The sequence below is a fragment of the Ranitomeya variabilis genome, chromosome 3 (genome assembly GCF_051348905.1).
Source record: "Ranitomeya variabilis isolate aRanVar5 chromosome 3, aRanVar5.hap1, whole genome shotgun sequence".
Taxonomy (NCBI): Eukaryota; Metazoa; Chordata; class Amphibia; order Anura; family Dendrobatidae; genus Ranitomeya; species Ranitomeya variabilis.
The window spans coordinates 194,562,754-194,585,107 of NC_135234.1; the positions used below are offsets into that span (position 1 = coordinate 194,562,754).

Genomic DNA, 22,354 nt, shown 5'->3' on the forward strand with positions numbered 1-22,354 from the left:
GAGGAAGAAAAGTGGCCCCAGACAATCACTCAGCTAGTGAGTGGTGCACTGTAGGGAATGATTTCAGGATATGCATCATTATTCCTCCAATCATACCGCTGATACCTAGACCAGAAAAGTTCCAGTTTTGGTTAATCACCCCGAAATCTCTGGCTTATTTTTAATTTTTTTGTGTGCAAGGCAATGATCTCAAGTTTTTGCACCACTGACAATAGAATGTTAGTGAATTAAAGGCTATTACCCATGAGATGGGCCAAGATTACACAGGAACAGCGCCAAAAGCTGCTGTCTTGCTATGTATCACGTTTATCGGGTTATAACAGCCAAAGATGCTTGATAAGAAGGGGTAGAGTAATTCTACAGTACGTAGGAAGTGGCATTTTGTGATGAAGTTGGAGAAACCACGTATCTTGGTCTTGTTAGGTTTCCTACAAACAGTAGAAGGCTTGTGCATTTTCTGATAGACCAAACTTGCAATAGGGATCAAATACTTTGGTCTGCACCCCTTCATATGCAGTCTAGTGTCCCCACTATATCTTTGCATGGGACTGCGTAATCTGATGACAATGCAACATGGTGAATCTTATCCGGAGTAAAGTTTTAGTAGGTCAGAGTCCAATCCACAAGATGCCACTTTTTGTACATATTAATTTTCCCCTTTCTTGAAATAGGTGAATATGTCGACAGACCTAGAAGGCACAGATATGTTGGCAGAGAAGGCAGACAGAAGAGAATATATAGACTTGTTAAAGAAAATGTTGACTATTGATGCAGATAAGCGGATAACTCCAACGAAAACCTTACATCACCCTTTTGTTACCATGAATCATCTGTTGGATTTCCCGCACAGTAACCAGTAAGTATCAGCGTTAGCAGGCGGGTACACCAAGGGCACTTCCCGGAATACACCAGTCATGCATTAGTCACAGAGCTCTATCTATGTGCCGTCTTCTCCCAGTTCAGCCTCTGCAGCGATCTGTGGCCAGGCACATAGTCCCTGAATACCAATGATCTTACAAGAGGTCATTGGAACAGCTTATTTTTAATTTGCTTTCTTACATTCCACAGTGTAAAGTCCTGTTTTCAGAACATGGAGATATGTAAGAGGAGGAACAATATGTATGACACAGTGAACCAGATTAAGAGTCCTTTCACCACTCACGTGGCTCCAAACACAAGCACAAATCTGACTATGAGCTTCAATAACCCGCTCAGCACCATGCACAATCAGGTACGTCTTCCAAAAATGGTGGCTGCGCAGGAGCAATCCCTGTTTTGGCTACTACACTCTTAGCCATTTCTTCAAGTGTGTGTGTCCTATGAACCACTGTGCAACTAAAGGCAAACCTGCCATCTGTTACTGGAGTGACTGTTCATGGGAAGTGACCTCGAGTCTTTCTTCTAGGCGAGTGTACTGGCTTCCAGCTCATCTGCCTCGGCTTCCTTCTCTCTGGCAAACTCTGATGTGCCACTGATAAACTATCAGTCAGCGCTTTACCCGCCATCTGCGGCCCCAGTGGCCGGTGTTGCTCAGCAAGGAGTGTCTCTTCAACCTGGAGCAACCCAGCTCTGCACCCAAGCCGATCCATTCCAGCAAACGTTCATAGTTTGCCCCCCAGCATTTCAAGGTATCTGATTTATTTTTTCTGTAAGCATGGTATCTAGCCCCTTTGTCCAACATACACACCCACTGAATACTAGAATAAAGGGGCAGAACAAAGGATGCCGACACTCAACCCAATTCTGGTGAATGGGGCAAAGTTGCAGTTTACTGTACAGAAAAATGGCGCTGATTCCGAACCTTATGGGCCCACTAATGACCATGATCTTTCTAAACATTTCAGTTGTAGAGTAGCAAATGGGATCCATATAGTAGACAGATCACTTATTGTATGGGGCTCTTGTGATGTCCATGAATCTGTCAGATGACGGGCTGGCTGTGAGTCTCCTGACCGGAGTGTGACTGCTTCATATATTTCTATGATGTTGTCACGCTTTGACCAGGAGACCAGCGGCCAATCTGTGCATTGTGGTCCATGATCAGACCACGATACCGATGTCTACCTGAGACATTCCTCATGTAGGCTGTCAGTTCAGTGATGTGTAACGGACATTCCAATGGATGTGGACTCCCTAGGCTGGATCTTGGTGAATCTGTCTCCAGGCTTTTCCTGCCCCATCTGAGGGCTGAATGATGTAGGAGACGAAGCTACTGCAATGTGTCGCTGGGCTGCTTGCTGTCAACCCCCATTTTCTCTGCTGCAGTTCTACCAGTTCTTTGAATTCTTAACTCTGTACAACCCCACCCACACCACTGATGGGTAGCTTTCTGCCTATGCACAGGATACACAGAAAACTGCCGTGAATATGGAGGACTACATGGCAGAAGGCTTAATACTCTTCTAGAGCTAATATCACTTATCAGTAGGAGATTACTAAAACTACAGCAAGCAGTCCAGTGAGCGACACATGCTGGGAATCTGTTTCTATCTATACATTATGCTTTTCTCAGATTAAAGGGAATTGGTCTCCGTGTTTTTCCCACGTTTAAAGTATTTCTTGAAATTCTTCTATTTTTAATTTTTCTGTTTTAATTCAAGCTGCTGGGCTTCAAGCAAGCGCCAAACATTCCGGTTTTCCTGTTCGGATGGATAGCACTGTCCCCATGGTGCCCCAAGCTCCTGCTGCCCAGCCTCTCCAGATTCAGTCAGGGGTCCTGACACAGGTAATTCAATGAGGGTGTGAGCGTTGTAGTTTATCAAGACCGAATAAATGGTCAGAGGGGAAGTAGTAAATGTCCTCACCAGCTGGTGCCGTACCAGTGCATGTTACTCCAGAACCATGCTGCCAACATTCACCCGCCACTTGTCTGTCATCTCATCTTAATTACTGGAATATCCCTTATCTTAACGTGTACTAAATCTTACCAGTAAACTGTGCATATCTTGACCAAAAATCAGTATTAAAGACCAATGTGGGTACTAGAGTTCACGTGAATGGATTCGTTTGATCCATTCCGTTGGCCATTACTGTGGTCTGTGGCCATTGCATCAGAGCACCACCTCTTACCTGCTGGCACATGGGCGTCACGCTGCATCAATGACTGAAAACAAGAGCCAAGGATGTTGGCAGGTAAGACCACACTCCTGTGCAGTGGCCTAACTACTGCCATGGCCGATGGTATGGTACATGCGCATCAATTCACAGTTGTCTAGTAGCAACTCCTACCTGCGGTACTGTAGCTTGGCTCAGTTATGTACCTAGTACTTTGCATTTGGGCTGGAGTTGGGCCCACCATTGAGTTTGACCAGTCGGGGTGAGTCACAACTCCAGTTTGACATTTTTTTTCTCTTTGATGTTCTCACTGGAAAAGTAGCCTGGGTGTGCCTATGGCTTCAGGAATATAATGCGGACTTGGCCCCAATTGTCAGAACGTCTGGTTTCTCCACTGCGCAGTCTTGTGGAGCGGGGTTTAGCTGACAGTGTTATGAGTGTTCAATAAAACCTCCCCATAAATGTGCCCTGAGACATAGATGGAGGGTAGATTAGGCAATTCCCCGGACATGTTTTCCATTAAGGAGATCAAACGTTATCTGTGCAAATGTTGGCCGCAGGTTCCATCTATTACTCCGCAGTGGGTGCTAGAAAGCATTTTCAGTTTTATATATATATTATATGCAGAATGTTCTGCTTTTTTGATTAGAGAAGGTACCCACTGCTTTATTCCCAGTCCTCCTTATTGTAACACTGAGGAAGGTGCAACACTCGCCCCATTTTAGGGCCATTCCTGCCATTGTCATTCTCTCCAGGTTAGCAGTAGCCTTCCTCTGTACTGTGACAGTGATGTATCCTGTGTCCAGGAAACTATTCCATTACTAGATAAGGACTTGTATGTATATAATTTTTTTTTTGAGAATCCATTTATCTTACAATTCTGTTCCCAGCCATGTCCTTCCAGCAGGCATGAAACGAGCCATTTCACTGCTCAGCATCCACTCTCCTCCAGCTAATTGTGCCCATCTGAAAACTGATCATGGCTTACGCACAGCCATTGATCTCGCAAAGTAATTTGTCTAAAAATACATCAGGCAGCTTTTGTTGGAAGGGGAAAAGCTGCCTGGAATAAGTCGTGTTTCATTGAGTTTCTAATGGAAACATGACCTCAGAAAGCAGACTCCTGGAAACTGCATACAGGCCTGTGAATCAGCCGCCCAGGGTGCCAATAATGGCGTACAGTAATGGCGGAGGACGTTTGTTACATTCTCAGTATAGTTTCCTTTCATTCCAGCCTTATGACTCACTTTCTAGGATTTATCATTTTTAGATAAACTGCTCATTAAAGTGACACTGCCCCTACATCATGCAGTGCTCAGAGATGGCAAAATTCTGCAGAGACCCCAAGTCAAGCACTGGTCACTTACTGGGCTGCATGTTGATGAACCTCCAGTTGGGAAGTGTGAGCAATAGTCCTCCATTTTCCTGAGGTCTGTATAACCCCCCACACCACTGACAGCTTTACTGTACATAGGCAGTAAGCTGCCGATCTATTGTGGTTATACAGAGCTCAGCAGTCTGAACTGCTGGATCTACAGCACATAAAACAGGGATTACATCTGGATGTTAATAATCACTGGAATCTCACAGGGTTTTTTTTTTTTTTTTTTTGCTACCCTATCTGAGAGCAGAGCATAATTGGGGACTGAGACCCTGATTCCAGTCGTGAGTGATAGTGGGCGATCTTGCTGATATAATCCTTTTCATCTTCTGCAGATCTACGAGTTCTCTCAATGTTGAGCTCTGTATAACTAGCTTTCTGCCCATCAGTGGTGGGGGCACACTTATAGAGGACTACATGGCTGCAGGTTTACTAGTTATTGATTCTTGGTGATAAAATCTGTTTTATCATTCTATCAAAAGTACATCAAGCAGCCTGGTAAGTGACTATTACTGAAATAAGGTCATGTGTCAACTAATCCACGAGCAGCAGAAGTATAGAAACAAAAACTTGACATTTAATTTTTAAATATTTTGTGCTGCCATTGGTTATGGTGAAGGAAAACTAGTCGTTCAGTTCCTCAGCCTGGGCTTGACTGCAGATTTGATGCTGCTTTTACACTATTGATAGGAAGACCATCCACCATGTAAATTGTGATGCCGTTTGGCCAGTCCCATTATCGTAGTGCTTTCAGTCCATCACATTACCAGGACACATTTTTATTCACTGTAGTTAACCTAATGGGAATTTCCTCATGGTTTAAAGCCATTTTAACTTGCAAATACTACTTTTAATTTGACAAAAAGCTAGTCAAACACTCATTTAGGTGCGTAGTTACATTCTCAATTCAGTGCTCTCCAGCTCATTGACTTCTATACAGCAGATCTACTCTGCTCCTGACAAGCTGCTGATATCAAGAATCACAATCCTTTAGTTCCCAGCATCGCTGCTTACTGTCCTGTGTAAATAAACTTTTACCATGTAGACTCCAGCTGAAAGTGTAACTGCGGGACTTGTTGAGCTTTGTAGTTCAAAGCTACAGAGAATAATCTTTAAGATCTCTGCTTGCAGTCAATGGAAGTGTTGAACGAAGTATATTAGAAAATGTAATATGAATACAGTAATAGTAGAAAAAATGGTTTTGTCAATTCCAGTGTTTACTTTTTTCTTTTTTGAGGAGAACTTGCTCCTGCCTGTAATTCGCCCACTTCCTGTGACCTCATGTTGACAGAGCAGCTCCTTCTCTTCCACTCTGCTCTGATGATCACTGACTTCATATTGATTTCCAGCCAGCTCAGACTAATGCAGCAGGCAGCCAGCGGTCAGTGACTCTCCATCAACAGCAACACGGAAGAGCAGGAAGTGTTCTGTTGACATGACCTCACAGGGAGTAGCATCTCGCCAGTAACAGTCAGTGACCGCTGTGAGATTGGCGCACGGCAGAACAGGCAGATGGCAGCAATAAATGTTTGGCCCTATAGGGAAAAAATAAGTCATGGATAACAATTGTAAGCATTGCTTAGTTACCAAGGTAAACGGGCTGATTCTACATAATCCACTGCCAAGTAGAAACCCTCAACCATTTTGCCTTAAACCAGACAGAGCATTTCCATTATTCCACTGGTTTGGAGTGTAACAGCTGCTGCTCCCCGGGGTTGTTCCATTAGACATTAATGGCATTTTGCTACTGTCTGATCAGAATCCAGATTACTGTCTGGTGGGCTCCTGCCTATGTAACTGATGCTTATAGCAGCACATATGTACAGTAGATGGGTTTCCGTACACAGGAATGTCTGAAATCTCACTGTTATATGTAGATTTGCTTTTCTCTACCTTGTGCGCTGGACTAACTAAATGTTATATGCCTGTATAAGTGTCCGATGCTTGGTTTTCTTGTATAGAGCCATGTAAAGCTTTCTTGTAGCACAGGATGATAAATTCATGTGTTCAGTTGACATCAGATATCTGTAGGAATATTACCTTGGCAAGTTCCACAAGTTTGATAATAGTTGGCTGTTACTTGTTGCCTATACTTAAATGACGGCGTGCCATAAACCATCTGGTCACACAGAATAGAATGTTAACAAATTATAAAATACATTAGAAAGGAAACCTATCCTACAATTACAGCCAAAATCTGCAAAGCTTGGTTCAAGGGGCTGTCAACTACTAAAACAACCCCCTTCCTGATCTGCTTGGCGCTGTTAAAATAGACGCTTCTACACCCCTCCAGTGCCCGCGCCATTTCAGCACTTCTTTTTTATCTTGGCCGTACCTCTCGTGTGGTTGACATAAGCTCTGCCTAATCAGCGCTGGCGTCACTGAACACCATCCAGAAGCCAGATCTGCGGCTGCTCCGACTCTTGATTGCTTTGTCCGAAAGCGGGGACAGTGACGCCCGTGTTTAGGCGCAGGGCTCGCATGTCATAATCACACGAGAACCCAGGGAATGCGAGTGCCCAAATGGCGCCTGCACGGGAGGAGAGTAGAAGCGTCTTCATTTTATCACCACCAAATAGTCCGATTGAAAGGTGTTGCCCACTTCTAGGACATCCCCTCTTCTTGGTCTGACAGCTTGGGTTCTGTTCTTAGTGAAGTGACTTGCCAGTTCTGTTGTCCTTATTGATGAAATGGCGAGTCCCTTCACCATACAACACGATCACCTTTTATTGGATCAGTTCTTAAAGGGAATCTGCACCAGCTTTCTGCCTATGCACAGTGTACGCAGAAAACTGCCAATCTGTGGTGTGGGAGGCAATACTGAGCTCAGCATTCAAAACTGGTAGATCTGCTGCAGAGAACTGATTTTATTAAAACTGCAGCACTTCACAAAATAAGTGACACATTACTGGAATTGGGGTTTCCCCACATTATGCTGGAAAAACCTGGTGAAAGATTGCCTTTAGTGAACTAGAAAGCTTTCAAGACTGAGAAATCCTTAACATTGGTTCTCATGGAGAATGACCTAGCTTTCTTCTGTATCAGTGATTAAGAAAAACTATACAAGTCTGAAAAACACGGCCAGCACACTGATATCTGGTGCGGTCTGTATTTGACATTCCAAAGGATAGAAGCTTATCATTTTTTTCTTTTTCATCCTTCTTTAAAAAACACTTAACACATGGTAAAAATGGACACTGACCGAGCCAAATTACTGATTACCTGGGACCTTTAATTTTTTTACTCCATGCACTTTTTAAAACCGACTTGTGAATGAAGCCTTAGAATGTTGTATATACAGTGGGGAAAATAAGTATTTGGTACACTACCGATTTTACAAGTTTTCCCACCTACAAAGAATGGAGATGTCTGTAATTTTTATTGTAGGTACACTTCAACTGTGAGAGAATCTAAATCTAAAAAAAACAAAAAACAGAAAATCATTGATTTCTACTTAATTTTAAGCAATAAAACTTATTTGCTACTGTACAATAAAAAACAGAACTTTATTAGGGATGATCAAATGGCTATAGCGCTTCCTAAATAGCTGCCTTGGGAGCCCGGATACCAGGAGCTGATCACCCTGTGTTGGACTATCCATGCATGAGCCGTGACGATCACACAGCCGTGACACATGCAGCTGCGGCACCGGACAGCTGATCAGCCGGCGCGCTCCATGTATCCAGCTATTCAGTAAGTGCTGTAGCTAAATGATCATCCCTGAACTTAGTATTTGGTACAGAAACCTTTGTTTACAATTGGGTTAGACGTTTCTGTAGTTCTTCACCATGTTTGCACCCACGGCAGCAGGGATTTTGGCCCACTCCTCCATACAGGTCTTCTAGGTATTTCAGGTTTCAGTGCTGTCACTGGGAAACATTGAGTTTCAGCTCTCTCCAAAGACTTTCTATTGGGTTCCGGTCTGGAGACTGGCTAGGCCACTCCAGGACCTTGAAATGCTTCTTAGTTACTCCTTAGTTGCCTTGGCTGTGTGTTTTGGGTCAGTCATCCAGAGAGTCATTGGCAAACTTCAAAAAGGCCTGGACATATGCTGGTGTGGGGGGGGACCTTGTGTGCCATGCAGGATTTTAGTCAATGACCGCATAGTGTTACTAACGCTAATGTTTGAGACTCTGGGCCCAGCTCTCTTCAGGTCATTGACCGACCAGGTCCTCCCGTGTAGTTCTAGGCCGATTCCTCATTGTCTATCCTTACTCCACCAGGCGAGATCTTGCATGGAGCCCCAGACCGAGGAAGATTGACAGTCATCTTCTTTCTTCCATTTTCTAATAATTGTGCTAACAGTTGTTGCCTTCTCACCAAGCTGCTTGCCTAGTGTCCTGTAGCCCATCCCAGCCTTGTGCGGGTCTACAATTTTGTCCCTGGTGTCCTTAGACAGCTCTTTGGTGTGGGTCATGTTGGAGAGGTTGGCGTGATTGTACTCATTACCTGTATAAACGACACCTGTCCACACGGGTACAATTAATACAGGTAATGGGTGCAGAATAGGAGGGCTTGAAGAAAGACAAACAGGCCTGAGAGCCAAAATTGTTGCTGGATGGTAGGTGATCAAATACTTATTTCATGCAACAAAATGCAATTTAATTATTTGAAAATCATACAATGATTTTTTTTTTTTCTGTTGTCTCAGTGGAAGTGTACCTACGACAAAAATTAGACCTCTCCATTCTTTGTAGGTGGGAAAACTTGCAAAATCCGCAGTGTATTAAATAATAATTTTCCCCACTGTAAGGCGCCAGGAACTTGGGGCTTTGTGTTACACACCAATAATCTGTAATGCACATTACTAGGAATACTCATATTCCTGTTCTAGGCCTGTTTTAAACTGCCTGTCAGTCACCCAACAATTAAAAAAAAAAAAAAATAAAAATGCTAATTTGCTGGAATGATCTTTAAGCAATCCACGTGTAAGCAGATCAGTGGTGGTTTAATGCTGTGTTTAGACATATTCACACGCACAGCCTAATGGTCTCCTCAGCACATTACCGGTGTGTCGTTTTTTTAAAATAAATCATTGCACTTGACAAATGTTCAGCTTGCTTGTTGCATGATTGCTGGCCTGTTTTAGGTGGCAAAATTGGGTAATGAGAATTCCTAATTACTAAGTAGGCTCTTGGTGTTTTTTTTATTTTTATTTTTTTTTTAAGCGGTATTCTGAATTTTCAGAAGGCGATGGTATAGTTCCAGGATAAGACTACATCCTTGCCTGGCAAGGAACCGCTTGATTTCTGGCCACTGCCATAAATGGCCCAGTGCTGTTATTTTCTGATTGCGGATCCCAGGGATTTGACACTTTCTGATTATAAAAGAATGAGTTTGCTTCACGCTGGCACATGCCCATCTGACACTAAACTGGCATAAAGGTCTACCCTAGTGAGCCCCTAACAGGCGTGACATATAAGAAGCGTCCGCGCGTTCTCATGGTACTGTTAAAGCCTATATCCTGCTATAAGTACACTGTTTCACTCACCTCCTAATCTACGTTTCAGGGAAGCTGTACCCCACTAATGGTAACAACTCTTCATCCACACGTAGCCACCATCACTCCGCAGTATGCGGTACCCTTTACCCTGAACTGCGCAGCCGGGCGGCCGGCGTTAGTTGAACAGACGGCGGCTGTACTGGTAATTTTGTCTCACTTGATTGTGTACACTAACAGTCTCCTTCTCATATGTGTCTTTCTGTTTTCCTTTCCTCTTACCGTAGAGCATTTAAGAAGAGCATGGAAGCATGAGCTCCATCTTGTGGCTGTGTTCTTGCAACATCCTAAGCGGCTCGTCCTTTGTCACTTTTTTTTTTTTTTTTTTATTTGACTCCACTTGATTTCCTTTTTCCAGTTAATTGCCATGGTGCTGTTTGCCTCTTATGTTTCAGCCTGGCTTTCTTTAAAGCGGCTGTTCCAATGAGGGGCAGTTATGCTTCCTACAATGCAGTAGTATTTTTTATTTTTTTTCCTCTCCAAAACAAAAATGGTTGATAATTTTATAGTTGACATCAACAAATTTTTACCCTGACATCCATGCTGACATACCTTGTGTGCTCCAGCCTTGGTCACTGATCTATTCATGCAGCGGCTGGAAAGAATTAAAGCTATAGTAGTTTGTGGCATATTTCCATTTTTCTAGATACATTGGTCATCTAAAATTTTAACACCTTTTTACTAATCTGCCTTTTGCATAATTGGGATTTCCCTTTGTATGTAAAGGCAGGTAGTGCCCATGCCCGATTTAGGTTAGCCTTCCATAAAGCAGGGTGGTAGCTGCCTCCAAGGCGACCAGTATAACCACCTTGTGGCACTAGGAGCCAATGGGTGTGCTTGCACGTTGCTAATCGGAGAATTGTTGGATAACATTCCAAGCACAATTGACTTGAGGAGAGTAGAAATATTAACCTGTAAGATATTGAAGCCCACCCCGCCCCCAACCTTTTCTATAGAACTAAAGTGGCAGATACTGGGTCAGGTTCTCCATACAGAATTATGGCAGCTTGTGGACCGTGATGGAAGTCGCTTCTCTGCATGCAGAAGTGAAGTTCTAGTCGCTTTTATTGCTTGTTTTAAAATTAACCTTGCAAATGCCTGAAGAACGGCGTGCTGCCGACACCTCCAACATCGACTGCTTCTCATCTGTACGGAGTTCTAATTCATGGCTTCGGCGGTACCTTAACCAACAAAACCCCAAAACTTTTTGCAGCCATTAACCCAATCAGTGAAAGCCTTTTTCTATACCCTCAATGATATTGCTTTTCCACAGATGCCGACATTCTTGTCTGAACTTTAAAGGTGAGCTAAACTTGGGTTTGGAGAGAGCAAATGTTTGGGATTGCAACTCTGGTTTCCCATAAAAACTTCATGGTTCTGACACTCCACCTACAACATTGACCTCTTTCAGACCAGGCTGATTACATGCTGTTACTCCACACTGCATATAGTGGTGACGTTCATTAAGTCCGTATGGCTCAGATTCCTTACAATGAGTCATGATTTCTTAACGAAGCATGAACTTTAAGTAAATAGCTCGTCAAGTACTGCTTGACTAATAATCCATCATCCCTGAATGGACAATTAGTTTTTGTTCCAAACCTCCCCCTCATTTTTGTATGGTCTATTAATATTAACTCCCCTACGTGCATGCATGACAACCACATGTGTGCTATATGGAAAATGGAGACAGAACGTGTAATGTGGAAATTATACTCCAAGCTAATGACATGTATATAAAGGGGCTTTAATTCAGATGAAATGTTGTATGCCAATTGTAAGGGCAGTGGGTGAGCGCTGCACTCGCATCTCTCCTGCTTTTCCTCCTGTTCCTCACCTGCAGCCTGCCTTCAGTCTGACAGGTAATGGGGAGAGGATCAGAGAGCGGCGAGTGCAGCACCCACTGCACATGTTACTCACTGGCATACCATTTCAATGATGGATTTTTCTAATACTGTAGAACAGATTTCTACAAGAAAGGGAAGAATTTAATGAGCCTTAAATCACCTTTTCTACACAAGTCATTAGTATATAAAATTCTGATGACTGGTTATCTTTAGTGGTCGCCTTTCTGGCCTTAAAGGTGTTGTGCAGGAGATAATTGTTTGTCATGGCCCAGGCTGATTTAAAATAATAATAATAATAAAAAAAAACCACCCACTCCCTCGGTCCGGAACAACCATTGCTCCCAGTGGTGTCTTGTTTTTGTTGTACAGATGACATGTCGACAGTGCTGCAGCCAATCGTTGTCCTCGGCAGCTCTGAGCTGCTTGTACTGTCAATTTGGGCTGAGAATTTGTTGGCTGCAATTGTTGACATCATGGCACCGCAGCTGACAATAACTGGCATTGGGGGAGAATAGACACTGGAGGGGTGAGTAAAGCATAGTTGGTGGTCTGAAAAAAATGCAGCTTGTTAGAAGGGTTTCTACGAAAACCTCAGAGGAGCACATTGGTTTTCAAATCTTAATCACTCGTGCCCTTATACAAAACTAAAGGACAGCCATTATGTAATGGTAAATGGGATTCCATGGAAAAGTTGTTCCTGGCCTTAAATCCCATGTTAATTTAATGTTTGCAGCTTTTATCTTAAGCCCCCCAAAAAGTACCATGCTTCATACACTACAGACTGCTCAATTTCTTTGTGAAAAATCCCTGCAGATGATCACTGTTGGGATCGTCTCCAGTCACGATCTCTCGTGATTGGAAGTCCGGTGTCCGTGCATTCTGGAGTAATCTGATATGCAGGACCAAATTGTTAATTCCCTGTAAGTTCGGTATCTTACTATGCATTCCAAGGACTTTCTCTTGTAATCGAACTTTAGCTCACCTTTAGTTTACCAGCCAGCTTGCCAATGGATTAGGTCGCCCTTTTTTGCCGCTTTTGCCTAAGTTTGCATTACTCCATTGCAGAGCTTTGCATATTTTGTTCTTCCTTTGTCAAAGCAGTTCGTCGCTTGGAACGCCAGATCTCTGCATCACATTTGGGATGATCTTGCTCTGTATTAAACTATATGCTTTGTCTTGTGCAGGTGTTGGCTTATTGGAAAGAAGCATGGTGTGATTTAACTTTTTTTTTTATTAAACTTGATTTTCTCCCTTTTTTTTTTTTTTTTTTTTTTCCTGCTTAAAATACTTTGCTAGGACCAGTATATTGTAAGTCATGGACATGTCACTTGCAGAAGTACTTTAAAAATCCTGTAAATGTTAAATGCGATGTGCTGCACTACATGGTTTTGTGCCAACAAAGGATCAATGTGTGCGTGTTTATAGCATGTGTATATTCTGTAGCACCAACTTTAGATTTTAGTATAAAACTGTCCATTCTCACCTCTTGTCCCCCTAGAAAATACATCTTATACATTCTTTGCATTTAGTTTAAAACGTTTGTCCAGTTTCATGGTTCCAAGGCTGCGTTTGCTTGAAGCTAATAGTTGGCAGTAGTTGACCACCTTGCACTTGGGCACCCGGCACCATCTTCCTGCTGCTGCCTGCCGGAGTTTAATCTGCAGTTTGTGGTGATGGCCCTCCTAAAGCACATGGGTTTTTAACCCGGTCAATAAATGTCATCAGGGAGCAATGGAGAGTAGGCGCTGGGTGGGGCAACTAATTATTAAAAGCAGCTCGTGCCAAATTTTTTAATGATGCTAGACAACCCCCTTTATGTTGGCCATACAGGTTTATTAAAGGGTTTGTCTACTTGATTTATACCAAAAGTTTCAAATGGTGCTTGGCAACCCTTCCTGGGTACTCCTTTGGTCTTGTCTCCTTACCTCTGGTTGGGTAAGTGTTACAGCGGTGTCATGTCTTGAACCACTAGCACCGGGGCCAGGATACAGAGACCAAAGGGGATTGGGTGAGGTAGTGTTACAAGAGCAATAGAGAACGAGTAATTTGATTACTCCTAAGTTTTTTGTATCCTTCTGCCTCTTGAAAGATTTTCCCTAAGTCTTAAAGGGAACCTGTCACCCCCAAAATCGCGGGTGAGGTAAGCCCACCGACATCAGGGGCTTATCTACAGCATTCTGGAATGCTGTAGATAAGCCCCCCCGATGTATCCTGAAAGAGGTTAGATTATACTCACCCTGGGGCGGTCCGGCTGCGGTCCGGGGCCTCCCATCTTCATTAGATGACGTCCTCTTCTGGTCTTGGATGGCAAAAACCGCTGAGTGATTTGACTCCAGTGGTGTCACCGCTGCAGCCAAACAGGCTGAGCTAACGACTGAGACAGTGCTGGACCAGGAAGGGTAAATAACGGGGAAGAATTACTGTATTTTACATACAATCTGGTACAACACTGACAGCCTGTTTGGCTGCAGCATTGACATCACTAGACTTAAATCTTAACTCGTGCCATCTATCAGGAAAGCCGCTGAGCTCAGTGATTGCCTGCAGAGCTGTTGCCGATATACAGCCTGAGACGATGCTTTAATTTTCCGTTCCAAAGTGAATTACCGTATATACTCGAGTGTAAGCAAAGACGCCTAATTTTGCCATGAAAAACTGATAACTTATTGACTTGAGTATAAGCCTGGTATGCATGGCACCCTCATCCCTATCCTGATTTGCATGGCTCCCATCAAAAAAGCATCGAAAACACCTTACCTACCTTCCTGTGCTCCCTTGCAGCTTCTTGTTCCGATGCCAGCAGCTGCTTTATGCTTGTAAGCAGGGTATGGCAGGGACATCATGCACGGTTTACACGCAGAGCACCGCTGCCGGAATGCTCACTGCTCTTAACCCCGGGACTGTGTGTAGAGGGCAGTGAGTATCCTTTGCTAATAAGTAACGTGCACAGTGTCAGCCGCCGGGCAGTCACTTGCGCCCGCTACTTAAGGGAATGAATATTCACCTCTCTCCACGCCTATGGGAGTGAAGAGAGGTGAATATTAATTTCTCTTAAGTAGCAGGGACAGGTGATCGCCTGGCTGCTGCTGGAAGCCGGCGGCTGCAGCTGCCACTGTGCTCTCTATTACAGAGAAATAAATTTTCACTGCCAGCACAGTGAATATTTTCTCTTCAGCAGCGAGTACAGGCTATAACTGCCGGAGCCGGCTTCTGCCTCCTGTGATCCGCAGCTCCACCGCTGCCGTTCCCCTCCATCTTCTGGACCCTCACTAGAGTATGAGCTGAGGGGGTGTTTACAGCACAAAAAACTTATAATCAAGTATATACGGTATGTGTTTTGTTTTTTTAAATAAAATACTATGACCTGAGCCAATGTGAGTTTTCTGAAAGAGGGCAACCATCTAGTGTGGTAACCGCAGGCATGGGTGGCTTTATTTATGCACTTGGAGAATCCGTATAAAATAGGGTGGGAAATGAATCCTTGTGATTGTCTATGAAAATAAATGGTACACGTTTACCTAGTTGGCCCAAGTTTGTAGCTTTCGAGTGTTCTCAAAACGAACTCTCAGCATTCCTATTATCCGAGCTTACAGTCTAAATGTATACTGATAATGAGGTCTCAAATATTTTCCACGTCTCCTCGATGATCATTGAAGACACGGTGATATCATGTTTAATGATGGGACATTGTTTCCTTGTCAGTGAGTTCATAGCAACACCATGAATTGCTTAATTGTAGAGCTCCAGAAATAGTACTTGAAGTGTTTTTCCAGGCACTCCTTAAATCACTAGCAAGGTAACTGATGACTTAGCAGCTGCCTTCCTGGCCACATTATCTTTGGCCATGAGGGCCCTATGGTTAGAGCTTTGATGTAGGTCAAGGCCCTGCTGCTCTTACAATCTCTGCTCATGGTCATTGCTATTTAGAGAATCCCAACCTCTCCCAGTTCATAACTGGCCTATTTCTGCTACACAGGAGGCATTTTAATGGTACAATGAAGGTGTAGAAGACTTGTAATTTTTATGAGTTGGTCACACACCATGCTCTGCAGCACAGTCCGTTTCATCAGCTGATTTTACTCAGATCCTCAGATTTCTCTAACTTGTCTTCTGCAAGAGGATGATGATCCTAAGACAAAGGTGGGATACTTTATGTGGAAGTGAACGAAAGTTTTTTTACCTTGTCCCCACTTGTGTCTTCCAGCAAGCATGGCCTGGTGCAGCCCAGCAAATCTTGCTGCCATCCACCTGGCAGCAGCTTCCTGGAGTCGCCCTTCACAACCCCGTGCAGCCAACCGTGATTCCTGAAACTATCGGAAGTAACCAGCCGCTGGCAGACTGGAGGCAAGTTCCCCATCTCAGAATGGTGGTTGGGAAAGGTCTAGCTGCCCTTACCCTATGATCGGTCATCTAAGACCAACATCAGTCGTTTGCGGTCCTGTTATGTTTTAGTTGATTGTTGGAAACTCTGATCTCCTGCCTTGTTATGTATAGGCCTCAGTGGTTAGGTACCAATCTTTCACTTGTAGGCATTGAATACGTGCAGAAATAGGACCTCAAACTTTGCCAGCTAAGGCATAAAATTTTAATCTGAGGATATGCTTGTGTCTCCTGTACTAGAACTGCACATTCCCATGGGAACCAGTACAGCGCACTGATGCAGCAGCCGTCACTACTCGCCAACCACGTGACCTTGGCTGCGGCTCCACCCCTAAATGTTGGGGTTGCTCATGTTGTTCGACCACAGCAAAGTGGAAACATGTCGGCAAAGAAAAAGCCACAAAATACCAAGTAAGGGCTGCTTTACTAAAAATAAAACGGTCTATGGTGTTCTCCCCCATACTTCTACCAGGTCAGACATAAAATCGTCACACGTACTTCATATAGTGGTTGTCATACGAAAATCCAAGATGTTCTACTTGGAGTAACACGAGGATGTAAAGATCCACAGAAATTGGGAGACTTTTTTTTTTTTTTTGAGCAGTTGACTTACAAAACTGTAGTTTCCTGTTGCATTGCAATTCTGTATTGTATAAAACGAAACATTCACCTGTTGCCTTTATTCATGTACAGGGCATTGCAGGACCTTAGTTAGCCAGTGGTCAATGGGGAAAAAAAATCCTTAGCTCTGCCCTATTGAGTCACATTGGTCCAAGTGTTTTCAGTGTCTTCACTGGTCAGCAGTTGGAACGAAAATACGAACAAGCCCATATGGTGTAGATGGACCACAATGCCAGGCTTGATACTAGCCGTGTTATAACTGGTATCTACTCATTCCTTCACAGCATGTGGAGACCGAGCAGACGTTTTCCAAGGCCTTTTTATTAAATGCTACAACCTGATGGTTACTATAGGCAAGTGCTTGACCCCTGCATTAGTTTTCCGACCTCCCCGTTCTCCTGGTATCACTCCCTTTACCCACTCCGCACTATAGGAGTGATGAGGTGCCTAATCTTCCTTGCTCTAGCACTGGGGACTTGGTTCTCTTCTCATGCCGGCACAGTGGAGTATCTCCTACCAGTGTCACTTTCAGTCTCCCTGATCAGGTTTCCACTACCATTATTAATCCTGACTACTTACATTTTCAGGACCCTGTCAGCTTTGGACGTCCTCCCATCCCAAGTGTATTCAATAGTAGGAAGCAGCCCTCTTCATGCCTCAACTTCATACAACCACAACCCTCTTCTGCCAATCCAAGAGCAGCGACAACCCATTGTGATCCCCGATACTCCCAGCCCTCCTGTGAGTGTTATTACTATCCGCAGCGATACAGATGAGGAGGAGGACAGCAAGTACAAGCCAGTAAGGTAATCATGGCAGGGTTTATTCAGCATTCAGAGTGTATTGACGAATACTACTTAAATGAAGAACTTCAGCAATGTTGGCTTTGTCACCGTACATATTCATGTTTTTCAGTATTTAAAGCCAACACCGTCGTCTCATTAGTTTTCCTGAAATATCTTGTGCAGAAGCCTTGACACTAACAGTTTGACTTTTTTCCCCTCGTAGCTCGGGTATGAAGATGCGGTCCAACGTCATCAGCTATGTGACAGTCAATGACTCTCCAGATTCGGACTCTTCTGTCAGTAGCCCGTACTTGACAGACCAACTGTCTACTCTCAATGGTGTAAATGGAGTTTTTGAAGTTCCAGGCGGCAGAGGACACCACACACAGAGTTCTAGCTCACGTACAATTATTGTCCCGCCATTAAAGACGCAACCTCATGATTGTAGTCTGGACAACCACTTGTCAGGTGTGTTTATTTCACTTTTAAATATGGCTTAAGCCAGTGTTTCTCAACTCCAGTCCTCAAGACCCACCAACGGGTCAAGTTTTCAGGATATCCTAAGCATTGCACACGTGATAATTTCATCACCTGCTCAAGCATAAATTCCATCACCTGTGCAATACTAAGGAAATCCTGAAAACGTGACCTGTTGGTGGCTCTTGAGGACTGGAGTTGAGAAACACTGGATTAAGCTCTTTGTATGTTCAGTGTTGCAAAATTACATGTTAACCACTTCCTGATCTTAAACGTACTTGTATGTCCAATGGATGGTCCGCAGGATCTGCTTTTGAGTCTGCATCATTCACAGTAGTTGCTTGCCTACATCAGCAGTGAGCGGAGCAGAACTCGTCTTGCTGCTGGTAACCTTCTCTAAATGCCACACTGTCATTCTGACCACAGCATTTAGAATGCTATGCCACCCGACAAACGGCCATTGCTTCGACACAATCGCATGTTGCTGTGAGCCACCACTATGATACTCTTTATGAAGGTTAAGTGGCTCAAATAAAAATATTAAATATACATATTTGGTAATTAAGTAAACTATGTAGATTTGAATTGTCAAAATTAGATATTTATGTATTTTTTTTAATGCCAGCAAAAACATGATTTTGCGGTAGATGTTATCATTGCTGCTTATATCAATAAAATGTCAACCAAACCTTTATTAATTTTTTTTTTGGCACTAACAAATTTTAAAAAATGCTCATCACCAACAGGTTTTTTATTTCTTGCAGTTTGAAAATATATATGTTTTTTTCCCCCATCCATTCAGGTATTCTAGGTAGTTCTGGAAAGTTGAAAACTTCTGCATCTTCCAGTGGACAATCTAGTAGTTGCATTTCCCAGGCAAACTATCGTTCCCACCGTATGGTAAATGGAGTGCAGCCCCTCAACCTCAGTCAGGTAGAAATTTGCTTTCTTTTAAAGATCACATCTTCACCTTGTCTTCTGGCATCTATCTGGAAGGGTATAATTGTTCTGCGCAGACATCTCACTTTTTTTTCTTTTTTTGCGCGATTTATATATTTAACAACTTTCTGCCATTAGATGGGATAGTACGTCCGATGGCAGAACACCCGCTTTGATGCGGGCTCTGGCGGTGAGCCCGCATCAAAGCCAGGACATGTCAGCTGTTTTGAACAGCTGACATGTGCTCACAATAGGCGCATGGCGGAATCGCGATCCATCCGCACCTATTAACTAGTTAAATGCCATTGTCAAACTGACAGCGGCATTTAACAAGCGCATCCGGACGTAAATGCGCACACCGCTGACCCCTGTCATGTGATTGGGGGTCAGCGGTGCGTCGGCATGACAACCAGAGGTCTCCTGGAGACCTCTATGGTTGCTGATGCCAGATTGCTGTGACCGCCACCCTGTGGTTGGCGCTCATAGCAATGCTGTAATTCAGCTACATAAAGGCGATCTGAGAGTTGCCCCTAGGCACTATTTAATTTATTTACACAAATAGCCTTCATCTATTGGAAGAGGAGATACCATCTCTTTAATGGCCTTTTTCATTTAAAATATTTCCTTAAAGTATTTACCGCATAATATAGTTTTATTTGATACTGTCTCTTTGGGAAAAAAAAAAAAAAACTATAAACAATATATGCCAGCTTCTAGCTTTAAAATGTGAAAAAAAAAAAATCTAAAAGTTCAAATCACTCCACTTCCACCCAACTCAAAATAAAATAATAAAAAAATTTTTTTTTAAAAATCAAACCTACACTTTTGGTTCAGAATCGCCCGATCTATCTGTTAAAAGAACAAAAGAATTAACCTCATCTCTAAATGGTGTAGCAAGAAAAATAATTAAAATGCCAGAAATATATATATATATATATATTTTTTTTTTTTGGTGCAGTAACGGGCGCTCAAAAGAACGTATCTGCACCGAAATGGTACCACTAAAAACGTCAGCTCGGCACCCAAAAAATGAGCCCTCACCAAACCAGAGATCGAAAAAATGGAGACTCTACAGGTCTCGGAAAATTGCACATTTGTTTTTTTTTGTTTTTTTTTAAGCAAAGTTTGGAATTTTTTTACCACTTAGATAAAAAAAATTAACCTAGACATGTTTGGTGTCTATGAACTCGTAATGACCTGGAGAATCATAATGGCAGGACGGTTTTAACCGCAAAAAGCCAAACAAAAAACAAGTGTGGATTGCACTTTTTTGCAATTTAACCGCACTTTTATTTCACATTTTCTAATACACGACATGGTGAAACCAATGATGTTGTTCAAAAGTACAATTCGTCACGCAAAAAACAAGCCCTCACATGGCCATATTGACGAAAAAGTAAAGTTATGGCTCTGGAAAGGAGGGGAGCGAAAAACAAAAATGCAAAACCGAAAAAAGCTCCAGGGGTTAACCTGACTTACTTTTGACATTTATTTATTAATTTTTTTTTTTTTTTTTTCCACCGAAGGCACGAGCCAAACCTCACCGCTCATTATACTCTTCCTTTTAATATTTCAGAACCAGCAATCGGCCTTCATGGGATCCCAAGAACGAAGCATAAATCCTGGTCCTCGCAGGCAACAAGCCTATGTTGCTCCACTCCCATCGATTTCTCAGGCACCTTTCACTTTCCAGCACAGCAGTCCAATGCATTCGTCTGTGCACCCTCACCTTGCTGCCGCTGCGTCAGCCACCAGCCACCTAACAAGCCAGCCTCATATGTATACGTATGCTCCCACCACTGCAGCATCCCTGGGGTCCACTACATCAATAGCTCATCTGTTCTCACCTCAGGGCTCCTCAAGGCACACAACATACGCTACCCATCCCAGTACTCTGGTCCATCAGGTCCCAGTCAGCGTGGGACCGAGCTTGCTGACCTCTGCCAATGTGGCTCCGGCACAGTATCCTCACCAGTTTGCCACCCAGTCATACATCAATGCCTCTAGAGGTTCTGCGATCTACACTGGATATCCTTTAAGTCCGACAAATATCAACCAGTACAGCTACCTATAATCCAGAATCTGGAATATTTTTTTTTTTTTCTTTTCTAAAGACTTGACTGTTATACAGCAAGATTTGCTAGAAGCACGCTTGGAGAAAAAGGGGCTCTTCCTTACTGACTGCATTGTTGTAGTCACATTAAGCTTGTTCAGTGTTAATTCATTCTGTGGTTTTGTGTATCACACGTTTTGTAGCACCCTCCCGCATCGGTCCTGAGTGTCGAAACGGCGTTGCTAGTGAGTCAGGTCTCTCTTCTGCCGGAGATGGATGGCTGTGGACTGCAATAACATTATCCACTGTTTTTTGTATTTTATCCTTTTAGTATTTTAGATCAAAATGTTTTAGCTCCTGTTTAAGTTTAGAATTTTTTTTTTCATAGAAGCTCAATCTCTTGTGTGATAAATGAAGTATTGCGAACGCTTTTGATTTTACTCTTAACCAGTAGTTCCTAGGATGCAATGATAAGGTTTTATTGTTAGTGTGATTATTTTAGACTGTGCTTTTAACTGATTTCTTTGCTTCCCACAAAGTATTTTTATGGTAATAGCTGCTTCTAAAACTTTATGCTGTGTGATTTTTTTTTTTTTTTTTTTCAGTGGATATACATAAAACACTGGTGAATATTATGCAATTTCTTTATTTTTCTTTGTCTTCATAAAACAATTTGTGACTTGTAGCTGTAGCAATATGTGATTAGTCCTTTAAATTTGATTTATTCATTTAATTTTAATATTTTTATTTCTGGTGTACAAGGAATCTAGCGTGAAATGTCTTGACAGCATATAGAAGTACGTAGCCACATATATGGTTAGCAACAGGCTTGATGTTCTGTGTGCAAAGTGCTCTCATGGGTTAACTTCTTACTATGGCACCAATGCAGGAATATATTTGCTTAGCCGGTGGCCCTTCTGTAAATGACCACAAATCTAATCTCTTGCTGCTATGTACCAGTTGTACATAGCTGCAGTATGTTACCTTTGTCTGGCTGCTTGCTTGCATGCATTCACCCTATCACAACACCACCTTGGTTTGCTTAATTTAAGTAAAGGGTGGCTTATCCTAAAAGTATAAATTGTACCTACACTAACGTTTCCAGGAAGCAGTTGGCACAATGCTAAATGATATGTATACTTTTACTTTTAAGGCAATTTTATAATTTTTTTTATGGGACAAAAAATGGCATTTTTGTGCACACAGCAATCATGCAGACATCTGTATCTCCATAGTAACAGACTACAAACACTGTGTGGTCAGGAAAGTGGGACGAGGCATGACTGCATGATCAAACTAGACAAGGCTTGATTTTAG

General features: G+C 42.9%; 1 protein-coding gene across 3 annotated transcripts in view; it reads left to right on the forward strand.

The window, feature by feature from the left end:
* Positions 1 to 21,210, forward strand: part of HIPK1 (homeodomain interacting protein kinase 1) — a 54,755-nt gene extending 33,545 nt beyond the window's left edge. For 2 of the 3 annotated variants that reach the window (XM_077294954.1, XM_077294953.1), the window contains 11 exons: positions 672 to 856; positions 1,069 to 1,231; positions 1,406 to 1,628; positions 2,601 to 2,725; positions 9,946 to 10,080; positions 15,987 to 16,126; positions 16,403 to 16,573; positions 17,371 to 17,589; positions 17,792 to 18,036; positions 18,848 to 18,978; positions 20,561 to 21,210. In XM_077294954.1, coding sequence (XP_077151069.1) covers positions 672 to 856; positions 1,069 to 1,231; positions 1,406 to 1,628; positions 2,601 to 2,725; positions 9,946 to 10,080; positions 15,987 to 16,126; positions 16,403 to 16,573; positions 17,371 to 17,589; positions 17,792 to 18,036; positions 18,848 to 18,978; positions 20,561 to 21,058 — 2,235 coding nt within the window. In that variant the 3' untranslated portion in view covers positions 21,059 to 21,210. The remainder of the gene's footprint in view (positions 1 to 671; positions 857 to 1,068; positions 1,232 to 1,405; positions 1,629 to 2,600; positions 2,726 to 9,945; positions 10,081 to 15,986; positions 16,127 to 16,402; positions 16,574 to 17,370; positions 17,590 to 17,791; positions 18,037 to 18,847; positions 18,979 to 20,560) is intronic. The other variant, XM_077294955.1, reaches the window with a different exon arrangement.
* Positions 21,211 to 22,354: the final 1,144 nt, after the last annotated feature.